Source organism: Polypterus senegalus, chromosome 9 (assembly GCF_016835505.1).
Source record: "Polypterus senegalus isolate Bchr_013 chromosome 9, ASM1683550v1, whole genome shotgun sequence".
In the NCBI taxonomy this organism is placed as follows: Eukaryota; Metazoa; Chordata; class Cladistia; order Polypteriformes; family Polypteridae; genus Polypterus; species Polypterus senegalus.
In genome coordinates this window covers 110,791,479-110,818,189 of record NC_053162.1, presented here as the reverse complement: position 1 = coordinate 110,818,189, position 26,711 = coordinate 110,791,479, and the positions used below count along the sequence as shown (strand labels likewise).

Sequence of the window (26,711 nt, the reverse complement as noted above, 5' to 3'; positions counted from 1 at the left end):
GATTGTTCCGAAATTCACTGTGCCACTCTGACAGTCTTTTGAGTTAATAAAGTTAACAAATTTATTTTACTAATCATAACCTTAATGTGTTTTTCCAAACACATAACTGTAAACCTACTTTTGCCCACCCCTCTAACAAAAATATCTCCAGGGAGCGTGCGCCCCTGATGGATACACCAGGGTGGAAGCCCAGCCTTTCTTTTGCATCTTTGCATTGTCTACCTACCCAGCTGCTCCTTACAAAGGGAAAAAAATTAACTACAGCAGTACTGTCACATATTTTCAGAGAATATTGTAGGTCACCAGTGATTTATGCAAAGTGTGATGTTTCTTATGTAGCTCTTGGTCACTTCATGTCTTAGATGATTTGTATGTTAAGAGAAGCAAATATACAGTACAGGCCAAAAGTTTGGACACACCTCCTCATTCAATGTGTTTTCTTTATTTTCATTACCATTTTCATTGGTAGATTCTCACTGAAGGCATCAAAACTATGAATGAACACATGTGGAGTTAATGTACTTAACAAAAAAAGGTGAAATAACTGAAAACATGTTTTATATTCTAGTTTCTTCAAAATAGCCACCCTTTGCTCTGATTACTGCTTTGCACACTCTTGGCATTCTCTCGATGAGCTTCAACAGGTAGTCACCTGAAATGGTTTTCACTTCACAGGTGTGCCTTATCAGGGTTATTTAGTGGAATTTCTTGCTTTATCAATGGGGTTGGGACCAGCAGTTGTGTTATGCAGAAGTCAGGTTAGTTGGACGATCATTTATTTTTCAACAGGACAATGACCCCAAACACACCTCCAGGCTGTGTAAGGGCTATTTGACCAAGAAGGAGAGTGATGGAGTGCTGTAAATGGTCATGAAAATAAAGAAAACACATTGAATGAGGAGGTGTGTCCAAACTTTTGGCCTGTACTGTATCTATTTTATAAACCTGCATATCTACAACAGGGTCAATGGAAAATCTCAGGAAACATCAGATGCAAGGCAGGAATAATTTCTGGGCAGGTCATCAAGTCCATCGCTGGGAAGGAAATACTTTTCTACAAACACAGAATTAAGATTTGTCAAAGAAGAATTTTATCCAAATATGTGTGTTGTCAATCAGACTATTCTTACTGTATTTGAAAACCCACAAATTGCACAAAGTAAAATTGCCAGTGTTTCAGATTTACACTTAAAATGATCACTTAACAATATTTCACTGTTCAAAAACCTTGTCTGGCAGGAGTGACATTGTTATTTAGTACTGTAAAAAGTTGCATATGTTTGATACAGGTTAGAGGCACAGAAAATAGAAGTGAGCAGAAAGTCTTCTTAGCAGTTTATTGCAGCCTCATCTTCACCTTACAGCACAAAAAAGCTGTAGTTTTCATTTTCCATCTCGTTTATTCTCCCACATCCTTCACACAGTTTATCACAATATGGAAAGCGCAAATGTTAAATTAAATATACGTTCTTCATATTCTGTGGTGCACAGAATGTAAACATTCTTAGGGTCAGATTCATAGGGCCAGTTGTTTTTGATGATAATAACTCAAGTACAAGTTTGGTGCACAACCAAAAAAAAAAGTTTTCAAGGTCATATGTATTTTTCTCCATGGCTGTTATGGTGTGGGATGCAAGGTAAATATCAATAAATACAAAGCTACTCTGGTTAATCATGGTTAATGCTATATCAAACCATTTCTATCATAATGGTTGAAAAGCTTCAAAGATACTAAGAACCTACTTACTAGGCGCAAGTGGTAAATAAAATGTTTGAGAAATATGAGAACCGCGTAACTCATATGCCATATCTCATTCTAACTGTTCTTATTTTCAGGGACTTGAGACATGAAAAAAATGTTTTTAGTCTTCGAAGCATTTTAGAAGTAGTAAAATTGCCATTTTCCTGCAAGCAGCAAACTTGAACTTGTTCAAATTCTCCACTCTCTATTCCAAGCAGCTGTCTCCCTAGTATTGCTTCAATTGGCTTCTGAACATAATGCTGTCCTCTCCCAGCTGTAGGTTTTTATTCACAATGATTAACCTTCAGATATCTATGGGGAGCTCCAAACTATAGGCATACAGGCTGAGCCATCCTGTAGGTTTGAATTTTGTGAAGCCTGTGGGATATGTAGACATTCCTAGTTGTCGCCAAGAATGTGAGGGTTAAAAAGCACTGCCATAATCTGAATTTTTTATCCATGTCTCCACTTCATGCCTTGTCAGTTTAAAGACTGGTTCTCCCATGCCACGCTCACTATAGACTGTAGCCTGGCCAGATTTACATTTGAAGAACCTGAAACTTAATATTTGTGGGGAGTTTTGGTGTTAAAAAAAATGCAATGATTGATTTCCTGGATCTGCATTTTGCATGTATGTCCTCTGCCATCACCACTGAAAATGGGCTCCAGTTTGTATCGGTTGAATTATCTGCTTTTGTAGCCACCTGGGGCGTTTGTCATGTCCAGAGAACCTTTTATCACCCACTGTCAAATGGGAGAGTTGAGATTCAACTAGACCCTAAAAATGGCATTAGAGCTCATTTGGTTGAGGTCTGCCCATTCTTTACTCTTCTCCATACTCTATTATAGAGTCACACAACACTCGACTACAGGCAGCTCTCCTGCATGTGTGATATTAGGACATGAACTGCAACTTCTTAATTGTTTGCAGCCCCAGGTTTCCTTCACGTCCTCAATGCCTCATCGAAACACCAGTCTCCAAATTCAGCACACGATGAGGGAACATTCTTGATATTATGTGTTGGGTAAGAGTTCTAAACATCAGTGACCTCGACTGAGTGAATGTTCATCATCCCCACTGTGGCAACATGCTGAAGTGTTTTTTATCCTTACCACTGCATGTTCTTGGCAACTTTCCATCTCTCAGATGGTTTTACATGGACTAGGCAAGGTAACACCAACAACCAGTGCTGATACAGAAATAAATGGAGACCTGGACAGCCTAGAAAGCATCAGGCCTGCTGGATCTTTAGCCTGAGCACCCACCCTTAGACCTGTTAGAAATTGGTCTTGCCCAGGCTATTCAATTTAATAAATACTAGGTGATGTCCGGTGTAAGAATAGGAACGAAAAACGGTGAGAAAGGAATTCAGAAATCAAGAAGCAAGAAATACTTCTTTCTTCTTGGTTCTTATTTCAGCATTATTGTGAAGAGTAAACAGCATGTGGGCATGAGGAAGGCTGCGCTTCTGAAATTCGATTATGTAAATATAAGAGATAACAACCCCAAAAAGATGATGTAGAATGTCTCTAAGTAATTCCTGCAGCTTAATCCAAAAGACTCGTACTACAATATCAGGTCTGTGCTCCGGTCTTTAAGTATCCGATGTATGTATGCATGTAGAGTTTCCAGCCAAGCAGGATTACATGTGAAACTGATAAATAAATCCGGCTTTGTGAATTTACGTACTATGGCCATGGCATCCTGATAGTTTTGTTGCATGTATCTTGGACTTCCTGGAAATGTGGACGGTAATATGATCATTTTGCTTACATGTACGTTATTTTCAGCTTTTGCTTGCAGTGCGTCTGATAGCCCTTTGTATTGTTCCACGCGCAGATCTTGTTGATGTAATCAGAGATAGTTGAGACGTGTGCGCTCTGTTTTAACATATGCATCTATGATGTACTGTTGAAATAGTTTGCCGCTGGAGTGCAAAATACTAAATGTACTACTCATTGATAATCTGTACACGTAAAATTGGCATTGAGTAAGCCTGATTCGGTTTGCGGTTCTTTTATCGGGAACATGTTCTAAATGTTTGTGCCAGCCAAAGTCTCCGCAAGGGAATAAAAGTGGGTAAACCATAGGATCGCAATTCATATTGAGCGTGGAAATCTGTTTACAGGAGTTGCCTCTGGGATAGATGCAAATGTCCCTTTCTTCTCCAACGAAAATCGCTGCAACATCGGTGAGACATGTAGGTGCATTGTATCGTCGTAAATCCTGCCCAGGGTTTTCCTTGAAAACCATTCGTACAGATACTGTTGGATTTGACTGAGCAATTTTATGCATGTGTTTGTATGATTTAGCGAAGGGGTTGATGGTTCTGAGCATGGAATCTAGCTGGAGAAGTAAATTTTCGCTGCATGCAGAGTTTGCTTTATCTTGTAAGCATATTTCAGTAGCTTGCGCTGTGTCAAAAACATACAACTGTTCATATCCTGGAGAGGTAGAAGTGTTAGCGTATAGTGGAGAGATTTGGTGATAAATTTGCTCATGTATTTTAAAACTGTATGGTTCGTGGCAAGGAGGTTGAGTTACCTGTGCACCCATGGAAGCAAACGCTTATCGAGAAAAGCCGTGTTGGCTGTGTGTGGGCGGGACCGGTTTTGAGGGGAAGCAGGACGAACCAGAAGAGAAATATATACAGTGAAAAACTATTTGCCCCCTTCCTGATTTCTTATTCTTTTGCATGTTTGTCACACAAAATGTTTCTGATCATCAAACACATTTAACCATTAGTCAAATATAACACAAGTAAACACAAAATGCAGTTTTTAAATGATGTTTTTTTATTATTTAGGGGAAAAAAAATTTCAAACCTACATGGCCCTGTGTGAAAAAGTAATTGCCCCCTTGTTAAAAAATAACCTAACTGTGGTGTATCACACCTGAGTTCAATTTCCGTAGCCAGCCCCAGGCCTGATTACTGCCACACCTGTTTCAATCAAGAAATCACTTAAATAGGAGCTGCCTGACGCAGAGAAGTAGACCAAAAGCACCTCAAAAGCTAGACATCATGCCAAGATCCAAAGGAATTCAGGAACAAATGAGAACAGAAGTAATTGAGATCAATCAGTCTTGTAAAGGTTATAAAGCCATTTCTAAAGCTTTGGGACTCCAGCGAACCACAGTGAGAGCCATTATCCACAAATGGCAAAAACATGGAACAGTGGTGAAGCTTCCCAGAAGTGGCCGGCCGACCAAAATTATCCCAAGAGCGCAGAGACGACTCATCCGAGAGGTCACAAAAGACCCCAGGACAACGTCTAAAGAACTGCAGGCCTCACTTGCCTCAATTAAGGTCAGTGTTCACGACTCCACAAAAAGAAAGAGACTGGGCAAAAACGGCCTGCATGGCAGATTTCCAAGATGCAAACCACTGTTAAGCAAAAAGAACATTAGGTCTCAATTTTGCTAAGAAACATCTCAATGATTGCCAAGACTTTTGGGAAAATACCTTGTGGACTGATGAGACAAAAGTCGAACTTTTTGGAAGGCAAATGTCCCGTTACATCTGGCGTAAAAGGAACACAGCATTTCAGAAAAAGAACATCATACCAACAGTAAAATATGGTGGTGGTAGTGTGATGGTCTGGGGTTGTTTTGCTGCTTCAGGACCAGGAAGGCTTGCTGTGATAGATGGAACCATGAATTCTACTGTCTATCAAAAAAGCCTGAAGGAGAATGTCCGGCCATCTGTTCGTCAACTCAAGCTGAAGCGATCTTGGATGCTGCAACAGGACAATGACCCAAAACACACCAGCAAATCTACCTCTGAATGGCTGAAGAAAAACAAAATGAAGACTTTGGAGTGGCCTAGTCAAAGTCCTGACCTGAATCCAATTGAGATGCTATGGCATGACCTTAAAAAGGCGGTTAATGCTAGAAAACCCTCAAATAAAGCTGAATTACAACAATTCTGCAAAGATGAGTGGGCCAAAATTCCTCCAGAGCGCTGTAAAAGACTCATTGCAAGTTATCGCAAACGCTTGATTGCAGTTATTGCTGCTAAGGGTGGCCCAACCAGTTATTAGGTTCAGGGGGCAATTACTTTTTCACACAGGGCCATGTAGGTTTGGATTTTTTTTTCCCTAAATAATAAAACCATCATTTAAAAACTGCATTTTGTGTTTACTTGTGTTATATTTGACTAATGGTCAAATTAATGATCAGAAACATTTTGTGTGACAAACATGTAAAAGAATAAGAAATCAGGAAGGGGGCAAATAGTTTTTCACACCACTGTATAAGAGATGATACCTCACTGACGTTTAACATTTTATAATAAGAATAACCTTCCCTATGATTCATAAAAGCTACGCCTTTTAGAGTTTCTGTTCGTGTTTTACATTTTTGTAGTTGTCTTTTTGGGGAAAAAGGTTTTTTTTTTTGTTATTTGGGGGATTTAGTGGTATATGTATGGTATTAATGCAACAGTGCCATATTTTGGAATGTTCTTTCTTGTCCTGGGGTGAAGCACGATTTTTTGAATGTGAAAATAGCATGTCAATATCATGTGAATTAAAAGGACTTATCCATGTTAGGTAATTATTATGCTGTCTTCATTTTAGTAATATACAAGAAGTATTAAGTTTAAATAGTTCCGTGGACCACATTGTATTACATCACACACATTATCCACAGTGATTTATTTGTTTTCACTAAGTACTCTGGTTTCTCTACGCATGACAAACTGACTCATGTTTCATTAATTAGACTTAGAAAGCAAAACGCATTTTTCATTCCTGATGGGCAAGTCAAGAGTTGCACCATTGAAAAATGTCACGATTCCAAAATTGGAGCTGACAGCTGCCAGTGTGGCAGTCAAAATGGACAAAATGCTAAAAGGTGAACTTCAAATGCCCTCACATGAATCTATATTTTGGACTGACAGCACCATAGTGCTAAAATACATTTCAAATTAATGCACTCGATTCAAGATCTTTGTTGCCAAAAGAATATCAGTGATCAGAGATCATCCACAACCACAAGGTATGTCACATCCGCCCTTAATCCAGCTGATCAAGCATCCAGAGGGCTAAGCATAGAAAGTTTTCTCAAAAGCACCACATGGACACAAGGTCCAAGTTTCTTATCAAAGCCCAAAGTAGAGTGGCCAAAAAGACCAAATCAACTGAACGGTTCACTTTTTGAAGATGATCCATAAATGAAAACATGTACAGTCAACATGACAAAAACAGAGGAAGTGACCGAGCCCATCAACAAACTAATCACCCACTTTTCGGATTGGTTACGCTTGAAGAAAGCAGTGGCTTGGCTCCTTAAGTTTAAAGACATACTGCTGCACTTAAAAAATGAAAGAAAAACATTTCAACTAGAAGTCAGTCAATCTAAAAGTAATTCAGAAAAACAAAAATCACTCATCACAGAGCACATAAAGGTATAAAACTGACTTTAAATCCAAGCCCAATTTCTCTAGAAGACTTGGCTAAAGCTGAAACAGAGCTTATATGCCTCAGTCAACAGCAAGAATTTCCAGATGAATTACAAGCTTTAAAGAAAAAGGCTTGTGTAAAAAAGACAGTCAAATATATAAACTTGAACTGATCATACAGGATGGAATACTGAGAGTTGGAGGAAGACTTAACAAAGCTGCAATGCCCGAAGAAGTTAAACATCCTGCAATTCTTCACAAGCATTCACATATTGCTTCTCTCATATTGTAGCACATTCATAAAGAAATCGGACATTGTGGGTGTAACTATGTGCTTGCACAGTTATGCCAGAAATACTGCGTACCTCAAGCAAATTCAGCTATCAGAAAAATCATTTCAAAATGCACAACATGCAGAAGATACAATGCGAAAGCAGGTGAGCAAAAAAATGGAAGATTTGCCAGAAGAATGTCTAGTACCTGACCAACCACCTTTCACCAATGCTGGAGTTGACTATTTTGGTCCCTTTTTAAGTCAAAAAAGGACAAAGTCTGGTCAATATTACGGAGTAATCTTCACTTGTCTAACAATCCGAGTTGTGCACATAGAGATTGCACATAGCTTAGACACTTAGATTCTTGTATCCATGCCATATACCGATTCATGTGCAGAAGAGGACAAGTTAAAATCATACACTCAGATAATGGAAAAATTTTGTTGGAGCAAAAAGTGAGCTACAAGAAGCAATTAAAAATTTTGGCCAAGCAAAAATAGGCAACAGTATGATGAAGAAAGAAGTCAAATAGGTTTGCAATCTACCATCAGCCTCTTTTCAAGGTGGTATATGGGAGAGACAAATCTGAAGTATAAGGAAAATTCTAAATTCAACAATAAACCAACAAACACTCGATGATGAAAGTCTTCAAACAATGATGTGTGAAGCTGAATCAATCATCAATAACAGACCCCTCACAAAGACTTCAAACAACCCAAATGATCTGGAGGAACTCAGACCCAATTACTTGCCATTACTAAATGACACAATCTGACATGCCTCCTTGAATCTTTCCTAAAGACGACCAGCATACTCGAAGACACTGGAAGCAAGTACAATATATGGCTGACTTGTTTTCAGAAAGATCGTCTAAAGCAGGGGTGTCCTAATCCTGTCCTGGTGGGCCACAGTGGCTGCAGGTTTTGATTTTAACTATTTTCTTCATTAGTGAGCCATTTGCTGCTGATTAACTTGTTTCACCTTAGTTTTAATTGATGACTTGCACCCCTTAGCTGTTCCTTTTTCCTTAATGAGCAGCCAAACAAGAATGAGACACAAAACAAGCCGCCACATCACCAGCTCACCTGAAAATAAAGAAAGGTCTCAGTCATGTTGGTCTGCTCAGATCACCAAAACATCTTGATAGTGGTCTTGGAAAAAATAGAAAATCAACAGAATGAGAGCAGCAACAAGTCATGATATTCAATAATGGCTTTAACTAACAGCAAGAACTGGCTTCTCATTAAGAAACAGGTTGAAGAGAAATTGGCAGGAGTCTGACGTTCTAATTCAGCTGGTCACCCGTTGACTCATTTCACATCTCATTTCTGTTTGGATGCCATCAATTCAGAGGAGGAGGCAATCCTTAAAACTAGGGCTATTAAAAATGAAGGGAAAAGGAGTTAATTAGCAGTGAAAACAGGTCACTGATTAGGAAAAGGGTCAAAATGAAAACCTGCAGCCACTGCGGCCCACCAGGACCAGAGCTGAACACCCCTGGTCTAAAGAGTATTTGCCAATACTTTATGAATGTCAAAATGGCTTGCACCAAGAATACATTTTTAACCAGGGGATGTTGTTTTAATTGTAGATGATGCTGCACCCTGCAGTTCCTGGGTAATGGGTCGAGTCATCAAGACAATGCCAGATGCCAAACGTGCAGTCAGAAGAGTTTGTGTGCAGACAAAAATAAGCATACGGGACAGACCCTGCTTCAAGAAACATCCAATGTTTTTTTAGTGTTATTGCTGCAATATTATTGCAATAGTTAAAATAAAGTTAGTTGGCTTACTATATTGAAGTATAGTAATTGTCTATAGGGGCAAGAAATGTAAGAGCCAATCTTAGAAAGTGAATTAAGTTAAGTTAAATTCATATTAATATTTGCTTAGTCAACCAGTCTGGTTTCCGCACTGGTCATAGTACAGAAACAACACTAATGCGGGTTGTAAATGACATTCTGATGTCCTCTGATGAAGGAAACTCCACTGTAATTATGTTGTTGGACTTAAGTGCAGAATTTGACACCATTGACCATTCTATATTACTGCACAGGCTAGAAAATGATGTTGGGCTTACAGACACCGTGCTCGCTTGGTTTAGGTCTTATTTATCAAATTGATTCCAATATGTACAGAAATGTGCTGACAGTACCCCATAGTTATACACAGAAGTTCAATATGGTGTCCTGCAGGGCTCAGTACTAGGACCTTTGCTGTTTTCACTTTACATGCTTCCACTGGGATCTCTCATTAGGAAACAATGTTAATTTTCACTTGTATGCAGATGACACCCAGTTATACCTTTCAATTAGATCAAATGAAGTTTCCCCGATGTCTTTAATTAGTTGTGTTAGTGTATTAAAGGAGTGGATGGATGAGAACTACTTGTCTTTAAACACAGATAAAACGGAGATGTTAATTATTGGCGGGAATGATGCTGATCACAACAATATTTTGTCATCATTTAACTCAGTTGAAATCCCCGTTAATTTCACTGAATCAGCCCACAATCTAGGAGTTACCTTTGACTCTAGCATGTCATTTAAAGCGCATATTACAAAGTTGTCCAAATCATGTTTCTTCCATCTTAAAAATGTTAGGAAATTAAGGCGCTTTCTAAATAAACAGGATTCTGAGAAATTAATTAATGCATTTATTTCTAGTAGGATTGACTACTGCAATGTGGTGATCACTGGATGTTGAAATTGTTCTTTATACAGCCTCCAGTTAATCCAAAATGCGGCCGCAAGAATTATTACAAGAACAAGAAAATACGAACACATAAATCCAGTTCTTAAATCCTTACACTGGCTCCCAGTTAAGTTTAGGGCAGATTTCAAAATCCTCCTTTTACCATATAAAGCATTAAATGGCCAAGCTCCGGCTTACTTGTCTGAACTTATCATGACTTACAAACCAGAGCAGACATTAAGATCTCAAGATGCTAGTCTGCTTATGATTCCAAGGTTTAATAAAATAACAGTGGGAGGTCAAGCTTTCAGTTACAGGGCCCCTAAACTGTGGAATGGTCTGCCTGCTACTATAAGAGATGCCCCTTCGGTCTCAGCCTTTAAATCCCAGCTGAAGACTCACTACTTCAGTTTAACATATTCTGACTAGAGCTGCTGATTAACTGTACATACTGCATCTCTGTTGTTAGTCATTAGTACTAAAACATAAGTAACATGATAGTTACAGTATAATTGGATACTAACCCTCACCTATTCTGTTTCTCTTCTCGGTACTCAAATGTGGCACTTGGTGCTATGGCCCACCTGCCAAGTTGTTTTGCCTGCCTAAGGTAAAGTCATCCCTGATGGAGGATCGCAGTAATCGTGGGAAAGGGGTCCTTTCATCGGATTGGCTGGCCCAGCGTTGTTTCAGCCGTGGAATGGCCAAATGGGGGAGGTAGCTTGATGGATGAGGTCTCCAGGACTCTAAACATATCCAAATCATATTATGTGAAATCATCTACTGTTAAATTCTGCTATGTACTTTTTATTTTTATACTGTATTGAGGATTTTTTCTGTTCTGTGTATTGTATTGTACCCCTCATTTTGACACCCACTGCACGCCCAACCTATCTGGAAAAGGGTTTCTCTTTGAACTGCCTTTCCCAAGGTTTCTTCCATTTTTTCCCTACAAGGTTTTTTTTTGGGAGTTTTTCCTTGTCTTCTTAGAGAGTAAAGGCTGGGGGACTGACAAGAGGCAGGGTCTGTTAAAGCCCATTGCGGCACTTCTTGAGTGATTTTAGGCTATACAAAAATAAATTATATTGCATTGTATTGTAATGTTTTAGCCTTTTATCCCCTGTAAGTTAATAAGAGATAGAACTTTCTTGCAATTACTAAGATACAGTGTGACAACTGAGTCAGTTGTTGTACAGAATTGGTCCCAGTGCACAGGGGCTTAAAAGACCCATTTTCAACATAGAAATGTACAGTTTTCTGACTGTTTTTGAAATGGTTCAGAAACATTTAGAAGTGATTTGTAATGATTAGCAATGAAACAAGATTTAATCTTTGAACAGAACTTTTCTTAACAATAAATTTTTTTTTGCTATATCAATTTTTCTCTTTTTTGCATGAACTGTTTTATTTGAATTTTTACCAGAGCTTTAAAAAACAAAGATATTTTGTCTGTAGAATTATTTTGACGTGCCAGGCTTTTACTGAATCCCATTTACAAGTTGGAACTGTGGAACTTTGGTAATTTTGGATAAAACTAGCTACAGTTATCATAGATACAGAAAAAAATTGTGCCCTGGTATGCTAGTAGTCTTTTTGATACATTTAAAATATCGCAATAAATCAACAGGATACCTATATAAACATGCAATATGAAAAACCAAAACTAAATATATTCATATTTTAAATTATATGTTGTAAGTTAAACATAATTTTCAAATGTAGTTTAAATATTTTAAGACTGTTTAGCTAAGATGTATTAAAGGATTTTTAAATCTCTAAGTCAAAAATATTGTCTATATATTTAATTGACTATTTGACATTTAAGGCTATTCATCATCTCTCTCCTCCATATCTCTCTGATTTGGTACAGATCATCATCCCATCTCGGTGTCTCAGATCCTCTTCTTCTCTTTCTCTCTCTGTCCCTGTCCCCCGTCTTGCCACTATGGGAGCAGGGCTTTCAGTTGCTCTGCTCCTCGACTTTGGAATTCCCTACCTCCTGAAATAAGAAACATCACCTCTTTCTCTCTTTTTAAGTCTAGACTAAAAACTCACCTATTCAAAATAGCTTATCCCACATAACTTTCTCCATTTTCCTATTTGGAACTGTTTTATGTTTTTATGATCTTGTAAATTACCTGCTCTTTTGTCTGCTTTTTATTTTCTTACTTTTATTATTATTTTTTACTGTGTACAGTGTCCTTGAGTGTTTTGAAAGGCTTTCAAATAAAATGTATTTTATTATTATTATTATTATTATTAATTACACAATTTAAAGAACAGAATGCATTTATATTACCATGTGCATAAACTGATCACGTTCCTGTGATGTCTTCTCAGCCAGGCGGATCATGTTTGCAAGGTACTGATGAGATGCAATTTCTTTACCCATTGCTTCATCGAGTTGCTGTTTTAAAATGTTGGCCTTCCTCTTGTGCTTTCTAAAAACATATAAACATTGGGAAAGTAAAGAATATGTACATGCATCAAGCTTTAAAAAATGATCAGACTACTGCATCTACTATGCATGGTCTGTATTGTTTAAATGATTATTTTCAAAATGCCTTACTTATAATAAGGGAATAAGTTAATGGAATGCACTATTTACTGTGATACACAAAAATTATTCTTCGCATTCACATTCCATTCGAAGCTCACTAGTTTGCATACTTGCTTTTATTTGATGACTAGAATTATTAAACAATTTTATTTCATTTTATTAAATTATAACAATTTATTAGGAGATTACTTTGATTCAAGTTATACATTTAGAAAAATCTAACCTCAGCAAATGAACAACAAATTAGTGTTAACTATCACTGTTGTACAGCCAAAAAAAAAAAAAATCAATGTGCAGAAGCCATAAGTGAAAAAGTAGATAAACACCATATTTCACTACTTTGTAGAACCACCTTTAATAGCAATAACTTGAAATGCTAGTTTTGTGTACCAATATTATAAGACAATGGGACAACTCAAAGTTAATGACTCTGACCAAAAGCTAGTAGTTGTAGAATATCCATGCAGCTATAGCAGCATTGTAATGAGGATGGTGCACTCCGGGGCAGCTATAGCAGCATTGTAATGAGGGTGGTGCAAGAAAAAATATAAATGAACTTAGAAATCGGAACATTCACAAAAATGAAGATCACAGTACAAATCACAATGCCATTCTGGAGAATTGTCCATTCTACCAGGAATATACAGACAGAGTGTGGTTCACCAGCTACTATGTCTTGGACAAACCATCAGAATATCGGAAGACTCTGGATCTGAAGAAATCGAGCTTAACACTAGAATTCCTGAAGACTACAAAAAACTCGTAATCCTGGCCCACCTTAAATCCCTTTGCACCTTTTCATCAGTGTTTTTTGTTTTGTAAATGTGTCTATCAGCACAAGCAGCAAGTAGCCTGTTATCCCAACCCTCCCACCCCTGGAGCTCATCTCGGGCAAAAAAGTTCTCCCAGCTCAAGCCAAGGCTCCTTATCTGCGTGTGTGGTACCTGGAGTTGTATAGGGTATATAATATATCGCCATTTGGAATACATACATTTCATGTGTGTTCCGTGTCTACAACGATCTGTGTAAATTGTAGGATGAAGTGCAAGGCAGAAATTGTTGAACACATAACTAAAAAAGAAAAATATTTCATATTCTAGTAGTAATTGACAAAATGTTCACATGAAATGTATAATGTGTGAAGACTGAAATATATTATATCAAATAAACGCTTTCACAAAAGATACAAGTATAGCAAAACAAGTGCGGTGGGAGGGATGGGATAGCAGGCTGCTTGTGCAGACACAATTACAAGACAGAAGACGCTGGTGGAGAGGTGCGAATGGATTTAAGGTGGGCTGGGATTACAAGTTTTTTCATAGGCTTCAGGAATTCTAGTGTTAAAGGTCTTGAATTGATTTTACCTGACACTTCAGCAAGGAAAGTAGTTAACACATCGTGAGTCAAGTGAGAAGGATTCATGTCAATTAATATGGAATTCAGTATCCTCTGCATGAATGCTATGAAGTGCTCTTTCATCTCTGGTCGGTTCTTCAGTGTTCCCTTCAGTGAAGCAAATCTCGACACCAGTTGCTCATGATTAGGATTATGATTATTATTATTACCACCCAACTGTTAGAACTATCCTTACAGAATTCTTTGTACATGATTTTGATGAACTCCTTACCTTCAATAGAAGGAACTACCTTATTGTCATCACTGGTGGTCTGGAAAAAAATTACCAAGGTCGTCTTCAGGCATAACCATACTGAGCCCTTGTATGTTATCAAGCATCTCTCTGTGCAGATTGGGTCACTACCTCATGTAATAGTGGCATGGGCATTGCCTGAAGTAAGCAACACGCTTTCTTTCTAACACACTTGTGTTGTAAGAATGGATGCTAGAGGGTCTGCGAGTTTTATTCATCTCCTGCAAAGACCCAGCCTAAATCAAGTCTCTGGGCATAAAGGGCATCATCAGGGCCATTACACTGTTGATGTACGTTATGGACTCTTAAGAGTGTCTCTTCCCAGCAAAAGCAAGATGTTAGCATCCTTGTCAAGTGGTGAGACATAGCTGGCTATATGCTTCAGATAAGAATGGCACCGTGCTGCTTCAGGTGTGGGGATCTCCTCCCTGTGACTTGCTAATTGATCACATTAAATTAACGTAGGTAGTGGGAACTGTGTGTTCCCTTGCACCGCTTCCACAATAAAACCATTCACTCCTCCTGTAGCATTCACTAGGCCTGCATATGTGCCTAGGGTATAGGGTGAAGAGTTCCCTTTTATATTGAACAGGTCAAAGAACTTTAATTGCTCTGTTCATCTAAGATAATATACATTTTAATGGCCTTCTCTGGTTGTTCCTTGTGGAACACCTTCACAAGACATATTTTGGCACAGCATTTTCCACAAAGTCCTTCATATATCTCAGTTCATTTAGATGATACAGGCCTTGGCACTTGTTCAGAGTTCTCCCGGCCATGCCAGGAGATGGAGATAAAGTCCTCTTGGGAATCTGGATGGAGAGCAGTAACATGCTACCATACTCAGAACATTGAATAATGACCTTACATTCTTTGGCAACACCTATAGCAGATTTCATGCCTTTGAAGAAATTCCTTGCGGCCTTGTATGAGTTTCCCTCTGAAAGTACGATACTTCTTTAGGGGGTGTGTTTTTTTTATTTTATTGGGCAGTAGTGGTTGGGATTGTCAACTTTCTCTTCTGTCACATCTTTGCTGGCAGCTGAAGCATTGTCTGAGATTGTTTTACAAATGGAAATAGTACCCCTTAAGTCCTTATGTCTAGCACTCAAGTTCTCATACCTCACGGTTGTTGAACTTGGCAAATGTACTTCATTCACTGAGTAGCTTGGATCATTTTTGGCCTTGGCAATCTGTCTAAAGAAACAAGAAAAAAGGAAAAGTGTTGAAAAGAGACTTGATGCTGCTGCCTGTACTTGGAACCAGCCAAAGTCCACTTCTCTTGAAGATAGTATGGCAGTTTTGCCACCAAGGGGTTAACATCATGAGCAGTATCTAAATAACTGAGACCAGGTAGATGTGGATCTGTTTTAGCAATTTCAAGTTCAAGGAAAAGGACACTAAGTTCCAAAAGGTTGCGGTCATCTTTGCTGGACAGTTTAGGAAAGTCCTGTAGTCTTTTGAATAAGGAAAGCTCAATGGCTTCAGATCTTCCTTTAGTCTTTCCGTGACAAATGTGGGACCTGTGGATGGATTGTTTACATGGATGTTTTTAAGTCTTTTTGCACATTCCACTGATTGGGGCCAAGCCTGGATTGCTGTCTTAAATGTGGATTTCCAGTACCTGTAATTTTCTGGGCAGTCGTCGTCAAACCTTGTGAGACCAATATTGCTGAATTCTCAGAGGATCATCTACCTTGCAAAGTCTGATATTCCAGCTCTTTCAGATTTCATGCCCACAGGTATTCCTTGGACAATGCTGTAGCTGATGGCATCTGGTGGATCATGCTCAGGTACTAGTGTGGTAAATGGAGTTGCAGATGGATTTATCTCAGGTTGCCCAAAGCCTAGGTGTCTTATGACATAGACTCATTGAAGAACACTGAGTCTCTTGCAGCATGGGGCAGCTCCTGGGAGATTTAACAAAATTCTGATTATATGAATCTGGTACTGTATGAGTATGCAGTCTGAGTTTTGGAGACTTGTGGGGATTCATAGCACTCACAATGGGTGTTGGATTAGAGTGGTCTTCCCTACTGGCATCTTCTGGCAGGTTATATGCTGGGGCATTGTATGTAAAGTCTTCAACAGTTGGCTTAAAGGCATTGTTAGTATTCTGATCTAAGACAAACTGCAAAGTTTGTTTTGTGGGATCTGCTGAATTGGGCAGCCTGAGGGGATGGCTGACTTCATCCTCTTCCTCTACAGCTTGTTTCAAAATACTCAATTTAGCCAAAGCTGCTGCTTCCTCTCGTTGCTTTTGGAGGACTTCTAACTGAACCTCTGCCTCTGCCTCTGCCTCTGCTTGCAAGCGGGCTGCTTTCCTCTGAAGGGCTGCTTACTTTTTAATACAGACAGCTTGAATCTTAGCTGCCTCTGTTTCTGTACAGGCTAAAACCAGATGGCTGCTCAAGTCTGATCTCTGGGAGTTTGATCGTAGAGATCTTAATGATTTTCTAGAGTGCCTAGACAAGACAGAACAGTAGGATATGGTGTCATGTAACTGCCTTATTCCACTTTTTTAACCTTGACTTGATTTCAAGAAATGTAATGTGACTATTGCTGATCAAAGTAAATTGAACAAAGACAAAATTGGCAATATAAACTGTAATCCCCGTTTGATCCATCCTTGACTATCTGTGTTGAAAGAGTACAGCATTTTTAGGAATAACAAAAACAAGTAGAAGGACACATTTCTGTGATACTTGCCCCAATGTAACAGATGTAGGCATATAAAAAACAGTCTTTTCATATACCCCAGGCTCAACATGATCAGGCTTCAGAAATCCATCTTTTTACTATTCTGTCCCAAAAAGCTGTATTAAATGATGTTTCTCTCCTAAGACCCAGTCCGTACGAAGCGTTGCCCCTCTGGTTGTACTGAACGTGGATAGATAGCTTTACTCACTAAAACTCAAGACTGAGCATCCATATATTTTAATATATGGTTCTGGCAAGATGTCATACAAAGTATTAAGACATGAAAACCACTGACAAAAAGGTAAAAGGACAATAATTTCTTTAACGTAAAATACAGCATGGTGGAAGGTAAAGCTATGACTAAAGCAGTGCCAGTAGCAAAGTGGGAGCTAGGGACATACCAATATATATCAAATTAAAGGGGGGGTAGAAATGTGTCAAAACTGGCTAATAACAATATTAACAGAGGTTGCTGTAGAAGCACAATAATAATATAACAAAAAAGACTGCAGCAACAACCCTAGCTGAAAAGTAGCATATATATATATATATATATATATATATATATATATATATATATATATATATATATATATATATATATATATATATATATATATATATATATATATATATATATATATATATATAATAATAATAATAATATATATATATATATATATATATATATATATATATATATATATATTGTGCTGCGGTAGGTTGGCACCCTACCAGGGATTGGTTCCTGCCTTGCACCCTGTGTTGGCTGGGATTGGCTCCAGCAGAACCCCATGACCCTGTGTTTTCAGCGGGTTGGAAAATGGATGGATGGATGGATGTTTATAAAATAGACCTGCACTTTTACTATTTGACCATTTTGATCATGTTGTGAAAGAGTACTCCCTGTTCAAGTATTAGATGAAGAGTAATAAATAACACAGACAAACTTTTCTCCTGCCTGATTGCTTATTAAAAGGTTTTATCACATTTGTCTCATTAGAGAATAAGTTTCTTTCTTGATTAATTAAGATGTTGATTTCTACCAGAGACTTGAACAATGTGACTTGGTAAAAGGATTACATCAAATTTCCTTTATTATTTTATTGATTTTATTTGTAGAAAATAAAACTCTATACAATCATGTCAATGCTTGCTCTAAAACTTGATTAATTAAATTATGTGATATTTAAAAAAAGTTTTGGACAGATCCGTTATGTGAAAATTAAATATTTTCCAATTTCAAATAGTATAGAACATCAGTTACCCCTTATCACAGGTGGGCTGGAATTATTCCAGTTGAGCAAGATAAATAGTGCTAGTAGTGAGGTATAAGCAATTACAATCTATTTGTCCTTCTCCAACTTTAATCTGGGAGTACAATAAACATGCTGTTAATGGGTTAGAAGGGACTGTGACACCAAGGCTGCCTGATTGATTTTTGTCCAGAATGATGTTTATTTGGTGATACTGGAACTAAATTGCAACATTCACTGGTTGAATCTTGCCCGGGATACATTTTAGAAAATTTAAAGATAAATGTCCTAAATAGAAGACTTTAAGTTGGATGATTAAATGCTTTCCACATAAGGAGCTTTAGTGTTTTCTATGCATGGCTGCCTTCTAGTCATTTTCAGAGATGTTAAGTGAAACATCCTTTGCCCAATGTACCTTAGGATATTGAATCGTAATTGATCATAAGCTGCAAAGACCTTAACTATATACAAATTTCTAAGTATATTAATCTCAGCCGTTTTTCAGTGATTTAATACAGTATAAGTGTAAGACTGTAGAAAAAGGTGATCATGTAGAGGTGCAACAAATAAAAGCTTCTCTGTCTTAAAAGGTTTCCTGCATTGGTTCCATATTCTGAGTGACATGATTGAGGTGTTTAAAATTACAAAGGTAATTAATACATTTACAACTTACACTGCCTCAGACATGCACACTGTTTATTTGAACTTCTCCCATCCAGCAAATACTTCAGAACCTTTCCTGCACGGACCTTGAGGTTCAGAAAGTTTCATCCCAAGAGCTATAAACACACTCAATCAGTCCATCAAGTACTCCTGGTAGAACTGTTTGTACATAAAATTACAATTACCTCACTGTAAACTTTCACTACAGTTGTAATATTGCACAACCTGCGCCACTTTATGAACAATTTGCATTATCTGCACTATATACATTGTATATGCATATTGTAATGATCTCTTTATATTGAATATTTTTCATTGTTTTTCTGGTATTATTATTATTATTATTTTATCATTTTACAGGAAAAAAAGTTTATAAGCTTCTAAGTCGATTTAGATTTCTAAAAGCTGTCCTCTTGGAGCTCTGTGCTGTTAGAATATTAGGATATATGCTTGAAATCATTTTTAAGATGAAATGCTTTAAAGTATGCGAATGACATTAATCAGATACATTTTTAACTTAATTTAAATAATGTATACTATTAACAATTACACATGTGTAGGGAAGGTGGTGCAGCGGTAGCGATGAGTTGGTGCCCCATCCAGGGATTGTTTCTGCCTCGCGCTGTATGCTTGCTGGGACTGGTGCAACCCTGGATGGATAGATGGATGGAATAAACATTTTCTACAATGATTTTTCAATGTTCCTTAAAAATAGTGAAGAATTGGTCTTCTAAGCTTACAGATGGTTTCACATTAATCACAGAGCTTATTGTGTGTCGATTGGATGTGTGCAGAAAGTAAAGGACAGACAGGAATTAAGGGTTGCTGAATTTGAAAAAGACAGTACTGCGGCAACAAATTATTTCGAGAGTCATGCACATCCCAGCAAACATCTTGTGGAAGGCAGGAACAATCCCTAGATAGGGAGCCAGCGCAAATAAATAAAATTCGACGTTTTGAAGAAATCATTTTATGACATGATTTACCTTTATTTATTTACTTACTCCCTAAAGCCTAAAGTCACAAGTAGTGTGCAGAGGGCATGCTCAAAAATACATGTGTAATGCCATGAAAAGTGCCCGCTGACACTTTAGTATGCAAGCAATGGTATGTGCATTCTTGCTCCGATGTAGAAGGGAGCTGAGTTTACCTCTGTTATAGCGCGTCTATGTGAAAAGATGCGGGGGTGTGGTGTGTTTGGGATGAGATAATAAAACTGACTAAAAAAAAAAAAAACAAAGCTAAGTTTTACAAGTATCAGAAATTACACCGGCTGTTACAGACTGAAATCAAATGTATGTTTTTATTCTAAAATAGTAAGACTAAGAGCAGTTTACTTCTCAAAACGGAGTAGTGCAGGATCGAACTCATGACTTTTTGATTTCCAGTTGGCAGCTGATTCTATTGTGCTACAGAGGCAGTCCTAATAAATGGGTGTCAATGTCACTTGTTAAGGCGGCTTTTTGTTTCTGCAGTTATATTTTTGAATAAAAGCGCAATTGTTGTGTTAGATTGGTAGCTTTTGTGAAAGTATTTGTTTGATACTTCAGGCTTCATACATTATATAGTTTATGCCTACATTTTGTCATCTACTAGTAGAATATAAAAAACGTTTCTGTTTTAACAATGTGTTTACACAGATTACTGTAGAAACGGAACAGACATGAAATGCGTGTGTTCCAAACAACGATCTATTATTTCCAGTCCAAAACTCCACTTCACTCCCAGAAAATCAATCAAGGCATGAGCTGGGAGAAGTTTGTGCACGTTCTAAATCAGTGGGGGGATGGAATACCCGGCTGCTTGCAGCCTGATTTTTATCAGCACATTTAGATGACAAAAGACGCTGGTGGAGAGCTGTGAACGATTTTAAGAAGTGATTTAAGGTGGGACGGATTTACGAGTTTTTTCGTAGGCTCTAGTAATTCTAGTGTTAAAGAGTGTCACAGGTTTTTCCAGTTCCTCTGTGCTAAAAGTGTCTAGCTGTTTTATTTATAACACAACAAAAAACAATTGAGTCTTATCACTTTTAAACTGGGTAGAATATAAGGCTGCGGTGGGCTGGCGCCCTGCCCGGGGTTTGTTTTCTGCCTTGCGCCCTGGATTGGCTGGATTTTGCTCCAGCAGACCCCCGTAAACCCTGTAGTTTGGATAAAGCGGGTTGGATAATGGATGGATGGATAGAATATAAGGACTTACAGTACTCTATAAATGTGCGGGTTATATGTTTATAGTCAATGATTTTATCTCCATCTGTGTTGGTAATTTCTGTTAATGCATTGCAAATTTCCTTTTTCTGGATTTTTTGAGGTAAGATCTTAGTCTTCTCTCCATGTTCATAGCATTGATGTTGCAACATAAAGAGGAGCTGTTCCATTTCTTATGTTGTAAAGAGTTTAAATTCTGATTACAAAACATGTCTTTGCCTATAAAGTGCCTCATTTGGAGAACTGACATATTCTTCATTTATTCAGGTTACTTCATGTTTACAATAGGGGGTGATATAGCTCCCTAGTTAGAATAAGTTCTTTTGTAATTGCGGCGTTTTAAGTAACCAAAAACTATATAGATATGATATTAAAAGCTGATATCCCTACCATAGTGATACGGCGGTAAAAATCACATAAGAGAAAATAACTTAGTTTCCTTTACTGACGATTTCTGCGGCATTACAGATGGTAAGCCAATAGCAAGACAAATACCAAGGTGGGATCTTGATCTAAACAGTCTGCCATTTTTCGTCGCTGTGCTGAAAGGGTTTTCAAGACGGATGATGATATCACCCATCCGTTCGTCGGCTTCAAAGTGTTTGGCTGCTGTCCAAGTCTTTTAATACTGTCTTCTCCATGTGCAGGCCCTTACTTAGGTTCCAAACAAGGGAAGGAGAGGATTCCATTTCATCTCTAACATAAATAAATAGTACAATGCCTATTTTCGTAGTTGTACCATCTCTCTTCAAAAGCTTGCCTAGCAGTTCTAAATGTGGACAGCCCCTGTGTGCTAACTTTGGGCTGGCCTGTACATGTGAGTGGATTTATAAAATAATTTTTGTACAGAGCACAGTAACATTAAACTTATAATCTTATTACACTTCATTACTTAGCTCTGAAGCTTTCTTGTTTTACAATTTATTTTTGAGGGAAAGATATGAAATAATCCAACCTTTTTAAAAAATCCTCAGAGTTTCCCATAGTATTCCTGCAGAGACCTCTGAGGATGCATTTGTCTGTAAAACATTAGCCAAGCAAAATGAAACCTTTTATTGGCTAACTAAAAAGATTACAATATGCAAGCTTTTGAGGCAACTCAGGCCCCTTCTGCAGGCAAGAAGTAATACAGAAACTGGAGTACCCTATGTTTATATATACACACTAGGACAAGAAACAACATTAGTAAATCTTTAAATGAAAAATCTTAAATGTAAACAATTAGTTTGTGGTGAGTTTTTCAAAACAATATGGGTCTGTAGACAGGTTATCTGTGTCAGTCTTAGAGATGCAAACAGTCCTCATACCTGGCCATATAACTCTTGTTTCTATTCAAGCTGTGTTGTAATGTATTAAATTAAATGTAAACAATTAATAGATTTGTTCAGGCTAAGATTAATTTAACAAGAGAAGAACAATATATGGTCAAAATCTTTGGATAAGATAACTGTCCAACAAAGTCCTTTGAAGTTTGTGATGAGTTTTTCAAAACAATATGGGTCTGTAGACAGGTTATCTGTGTCAGTCTGAGAGATGCAAACAGTCCTCATACCCTGCCAGTGCTTCTACTGTTCTTGAATGGCCCAGCCAGAGCCCTGACTTAAACCCAACTGAGCATCTCTGGAGATATCTAAAAATAGCTGTCCACCAATGTTTACCATACAACCTGACAGAATTGGAGAGGATCTGCAAGGAGGAAAGGCAGAGGATCTCCAAATCCAGGCGTGAAAAACTTGTTGCATCGTTCCCAAGAAGATTCATGGCTGTATTAGCTCAAAAGGGTGCTTCTACTAAATACTAAGCAAATGGTCTGAATACTTAGGACCATGTGATATTTCTTTTTTTTTTTTTTAATAAATCTAAAAACAATTTCAAAAATTCTTTTTGTCTGTCAATATGGGGTGTGTGTGTACATTAATGAGGAAAAAAATTAATTTAAATGATTTTAGCAAATGGCTGCAATATAACAAAGAGTGAAAAATTGAAGGGGGTCTGAATACTTTTTGTACCCACTGTAGATGACATCTTCATAATCTGGACTGCCAGTGAGAAGGACCGCCTCCATTTTCATAATGAATATAATTCTTTTCACCCCAACATAAAGCTGAAGCTAAATTACTCAAAAACAGAAGTCAGCTTCCTTGACACCACTGTTGAACTGAAAGACAACACCCTTGTAACTTCTGTTTTCACAAACCAACAGACAGACGGACCTACCTAAGAATTGATAGCTTCCACCCCAAGCATATAAGGTGCTCCATTATTTTCAGCCAAGCAATACGGTAAAATCGTATTTGCTCAGACCCAACTGACTGGGATCAACAACTGCAGGAGATCAGACAAGATTTCATCAGACAAGGTTATACCCGCAAAATAACAGGCACTCAAATAAGAAGATCTACTGCCATACCCAGAAACAACCTTCTGGAATATAAAAACAAAGACAACAAAAACCGCATCCCCCATGTTGTCACCTACAACCCACATCTTGAAACACTTCGAAAAATTATAAAAGTACTTCAGCCAATGTTAAATAACGACCAAACACTGAAAAATGTATTTCCTGAACCTGCCCTCCTGGCATACAGGCAACCACCAAACCTTCAGCAACTAAATGACCGAAGCTCCCTAAATGACCTGACAGAAAATGGCACATCTTCCTGCCTACAGAAAAGATGTAAAACGTGTGCCCACATTCACAATACAGAAACTTATAGTTATACCACATTGCCAACTTAAACATCACATAAAGGGATAATTTTCCTGCAGATCATCTAATGTGATCTACCTAGTTCTCTGCATGAAATGTCCTGACACTGCACTCTATGTGGGAGAAACTGGACAAACACTCCGCCAGAGAATGAATTTACACAGGTTCCACATTAAACAGGGTAACACAGATGTTCCTGTAGCGGCCCACTTCAACAGCCATGCACACTTTGAGAGGGACTTTAAAGTCACAGTGCGTATGGGCATCTTCAAAACACAGCAAGAGAGAAAAGAATGGGAAGTTAAACTCATGTTAAAATTTAATACATTACAACACGGCTTGAATAGAAACAAGAGTTATATGGCCAGGTATGAGGACTGTTTGCATCTCTCAGACTGACACAGATAACCTGTCTACAGACCCATATTGTTTTGAAAAACTCACCACAAACTAATTGTTTACATTTAAGATTTTTCATTTAAAGATTTACCAATGTTGTTTCTTGTCCTAATGTGTGCTCCAGTTTCTGTATTACATCTTGCCTAAAGAAGGGGCCTGAGTTGCCTCAAAAGCTTGCATATTGTAATCTTTTTAGTTAGCCAATAAAAGGTATCAATTTGCTTGGCTTTTGTCTACATTCATAATGGCTAACACAGTACAACACCCTAGTACTTCTGTAAAACATCATTTTGCCTAGAGATGAATTCTATACAGTTCTCCTCAGCTAAGGAGGGATATGATGCCAGCTACATGATAAGTGTGTAGGGCACACTGATTTAAACTCCATTATCAGAGTGGTGTGGTCTACGATAACAATAGTGTCAATAAAGAAATAATCAATTCTTAACTGTGATGTATTGGTGAGGAAGATGAATATGCTCGAGTTTGGATTTAAAAATCTCCATGGGTCTGATGAGTTACAATCTATTACAAACTGTGTGATTATTTTTGCAGTGTTAGATGTTATCACCACTTTAGTTAAAGACCTATCCAAGTCTGGATTTAAAACACGGTTAAAGTGTCCAGCAATTATAATTTAATGAGTGTTCACATCAGGAATAGATGCAAATACATTTTCGATGAAATCTCTACCATCCACATTAGGTGCGTAGTAATTTATCAAAATTACTGCAGATTGAAATAAATTACCTATCACCATGAGATGTCACCCTTCAGGATCTGATACTACAATAAGATTGTTTTGTATATTAAGATTTCCACACCTCTAGTTTTCTTTGAATAGCTGGAGTGAAAAATTTACCCAATCCAATCTCTTTGTAACCAAAAGTGGTCCTTACTTATTAAGTGAATCTCCTTTAAAATAATATCTTGGCATTTAGACCTGTTAGGTGAGAAAATACATTTTGTTCTCTTTAGATCAATCACAAAGTTCACTGTTTGGTTGGAGAGAACTGCTTCTGAACCTTTCAGGACGTTTTGTAGACTGATGTAAAAGTAGTATGTTTTTTTAAAACAGTAGCTTCATCCTTGATTTAATATTGTTGCCAATTATTATGCCTACAGAGTCTACTATTATTATCATGCTGACACTTAAATTTGTTGATGTTAAATGGAAAAATAAGAAATATCTTGCTCTCTTTCTGCACTTCTCCATCCCTTTCTGCTTTCTTTGAGTACCAAAGTTTTTTACAACCCCAAATCAGAAAAAGTTGTGATTAAAAAAAGAAAAAAGCAAGTTATAAATTCTCCTCAAATTTTATTTCATTGCAGAGAGTATGAATACAAAATAATTCATGTTTTTTTTTGTCAACATCATTTGATGTGTAAATAAATATCCATTCTTGCCATTCAGGCTTGCAACACATTTCAAAAAAAGTTGGGACAGTACAGCATTTACCACTTTGTACAGTTCCCCTGTCTTTTAACAAAGAAATCAAGTGACTAAGTGTTGCAGGTTTGTCCCATTCTTCCTGCAAACAACGTTTTAGGTGCGCAACAGTACGGGGTCTTCGTTGACGAATTTGTTGTTTCAAAATGCGCCAAACATTCTCTATAGGAGACAAATCAAGGCTACAGGCAGGCCAGTCAAGCATCCGCACCCTCTTCTTACGTAGCCATGCCTTTGTTATGTGCGCAGTATGTGGTTTGGCATTGTCTTGCTGAAATAAGCATGGGCGTCCCTGGAAAAGATGTCATCTTGAAGGCAGCATTTGTTCCTCCAAAACTGAGATATACATCTCAGCATTGATGGTGCCATCGCAGAAGTGCAAGTTACCTTTGCCAAAGGCACTGACACAACCCCATACCATGACAGACCCTGGCTTTTGGACTTGTATCTGGTAACAGTCTGGATGGTCCTTTTCCTCTTTGGTCTGCAGCACACGGCGTCCATTTCTTCCAAAAAAGATGTGAAAAACCAATTTGTCTGACCACAATACACGTTTCCACTGCACAATGGACCATCCCAGATGCCTCCGAGCCTAGAGAAGTCGACGGCGCTTCTGGACACTATTTATGTAGGGCTTCCTTTTGGCACAGTACAGTTTCAGCTAGCATTTCCTAATGTAACTATGTACTGTAGTGCTTGAGAGTGACTTCCTGAAGTAGTCCTGAGCCCACGCAGTTATATAATTTATTGATAAATGACAGTTTTTAATGCAGTGCCGTCTGAGAGCTCGGAGATCACAGTCATTCAGTTGAGGCTTGCGCCCTTGGCCTTTGCGCAAGGTAATTACTCCAGATTCCCTGATTCTTTTCACTATGTTATGCACTGTAGAGGGAGAAATGCCCAAATCTCTTCCTATCTGGCTTTGAGAAACGTTTTTCTTCATCATTTCAAAGATTTTTGCCCGCACTTGGTGGCAAACTGGCGATTCTCTGCCCATCTTTGCTCCT

The 26,711-nt window shown here is 37.9% G+C and overlaps 1 protein-coding gene across 1 annotated transcript in view; it reads right to left on the bottom strand.

The window, feature by feature from the left end:
* Positions 1 to 26,711, bottom strand: part of cep89 (centrosomal protein 89) — a 440,613-nt gene that overhangs the window by 141,496 nt on the left and 272,406 nt on the right. Inside the window, exon 14 of the mRNA XM_039762400.1 lies at positions 12,411 to 12,552. Coding sequence (XP_039618334.1) covers positions 12,411 to 12,552 — 142 coding nt within the window. The remainder of the gene's footprint in view (positions 1 to 12,410; positions 12,553 to 26,711) is intronic.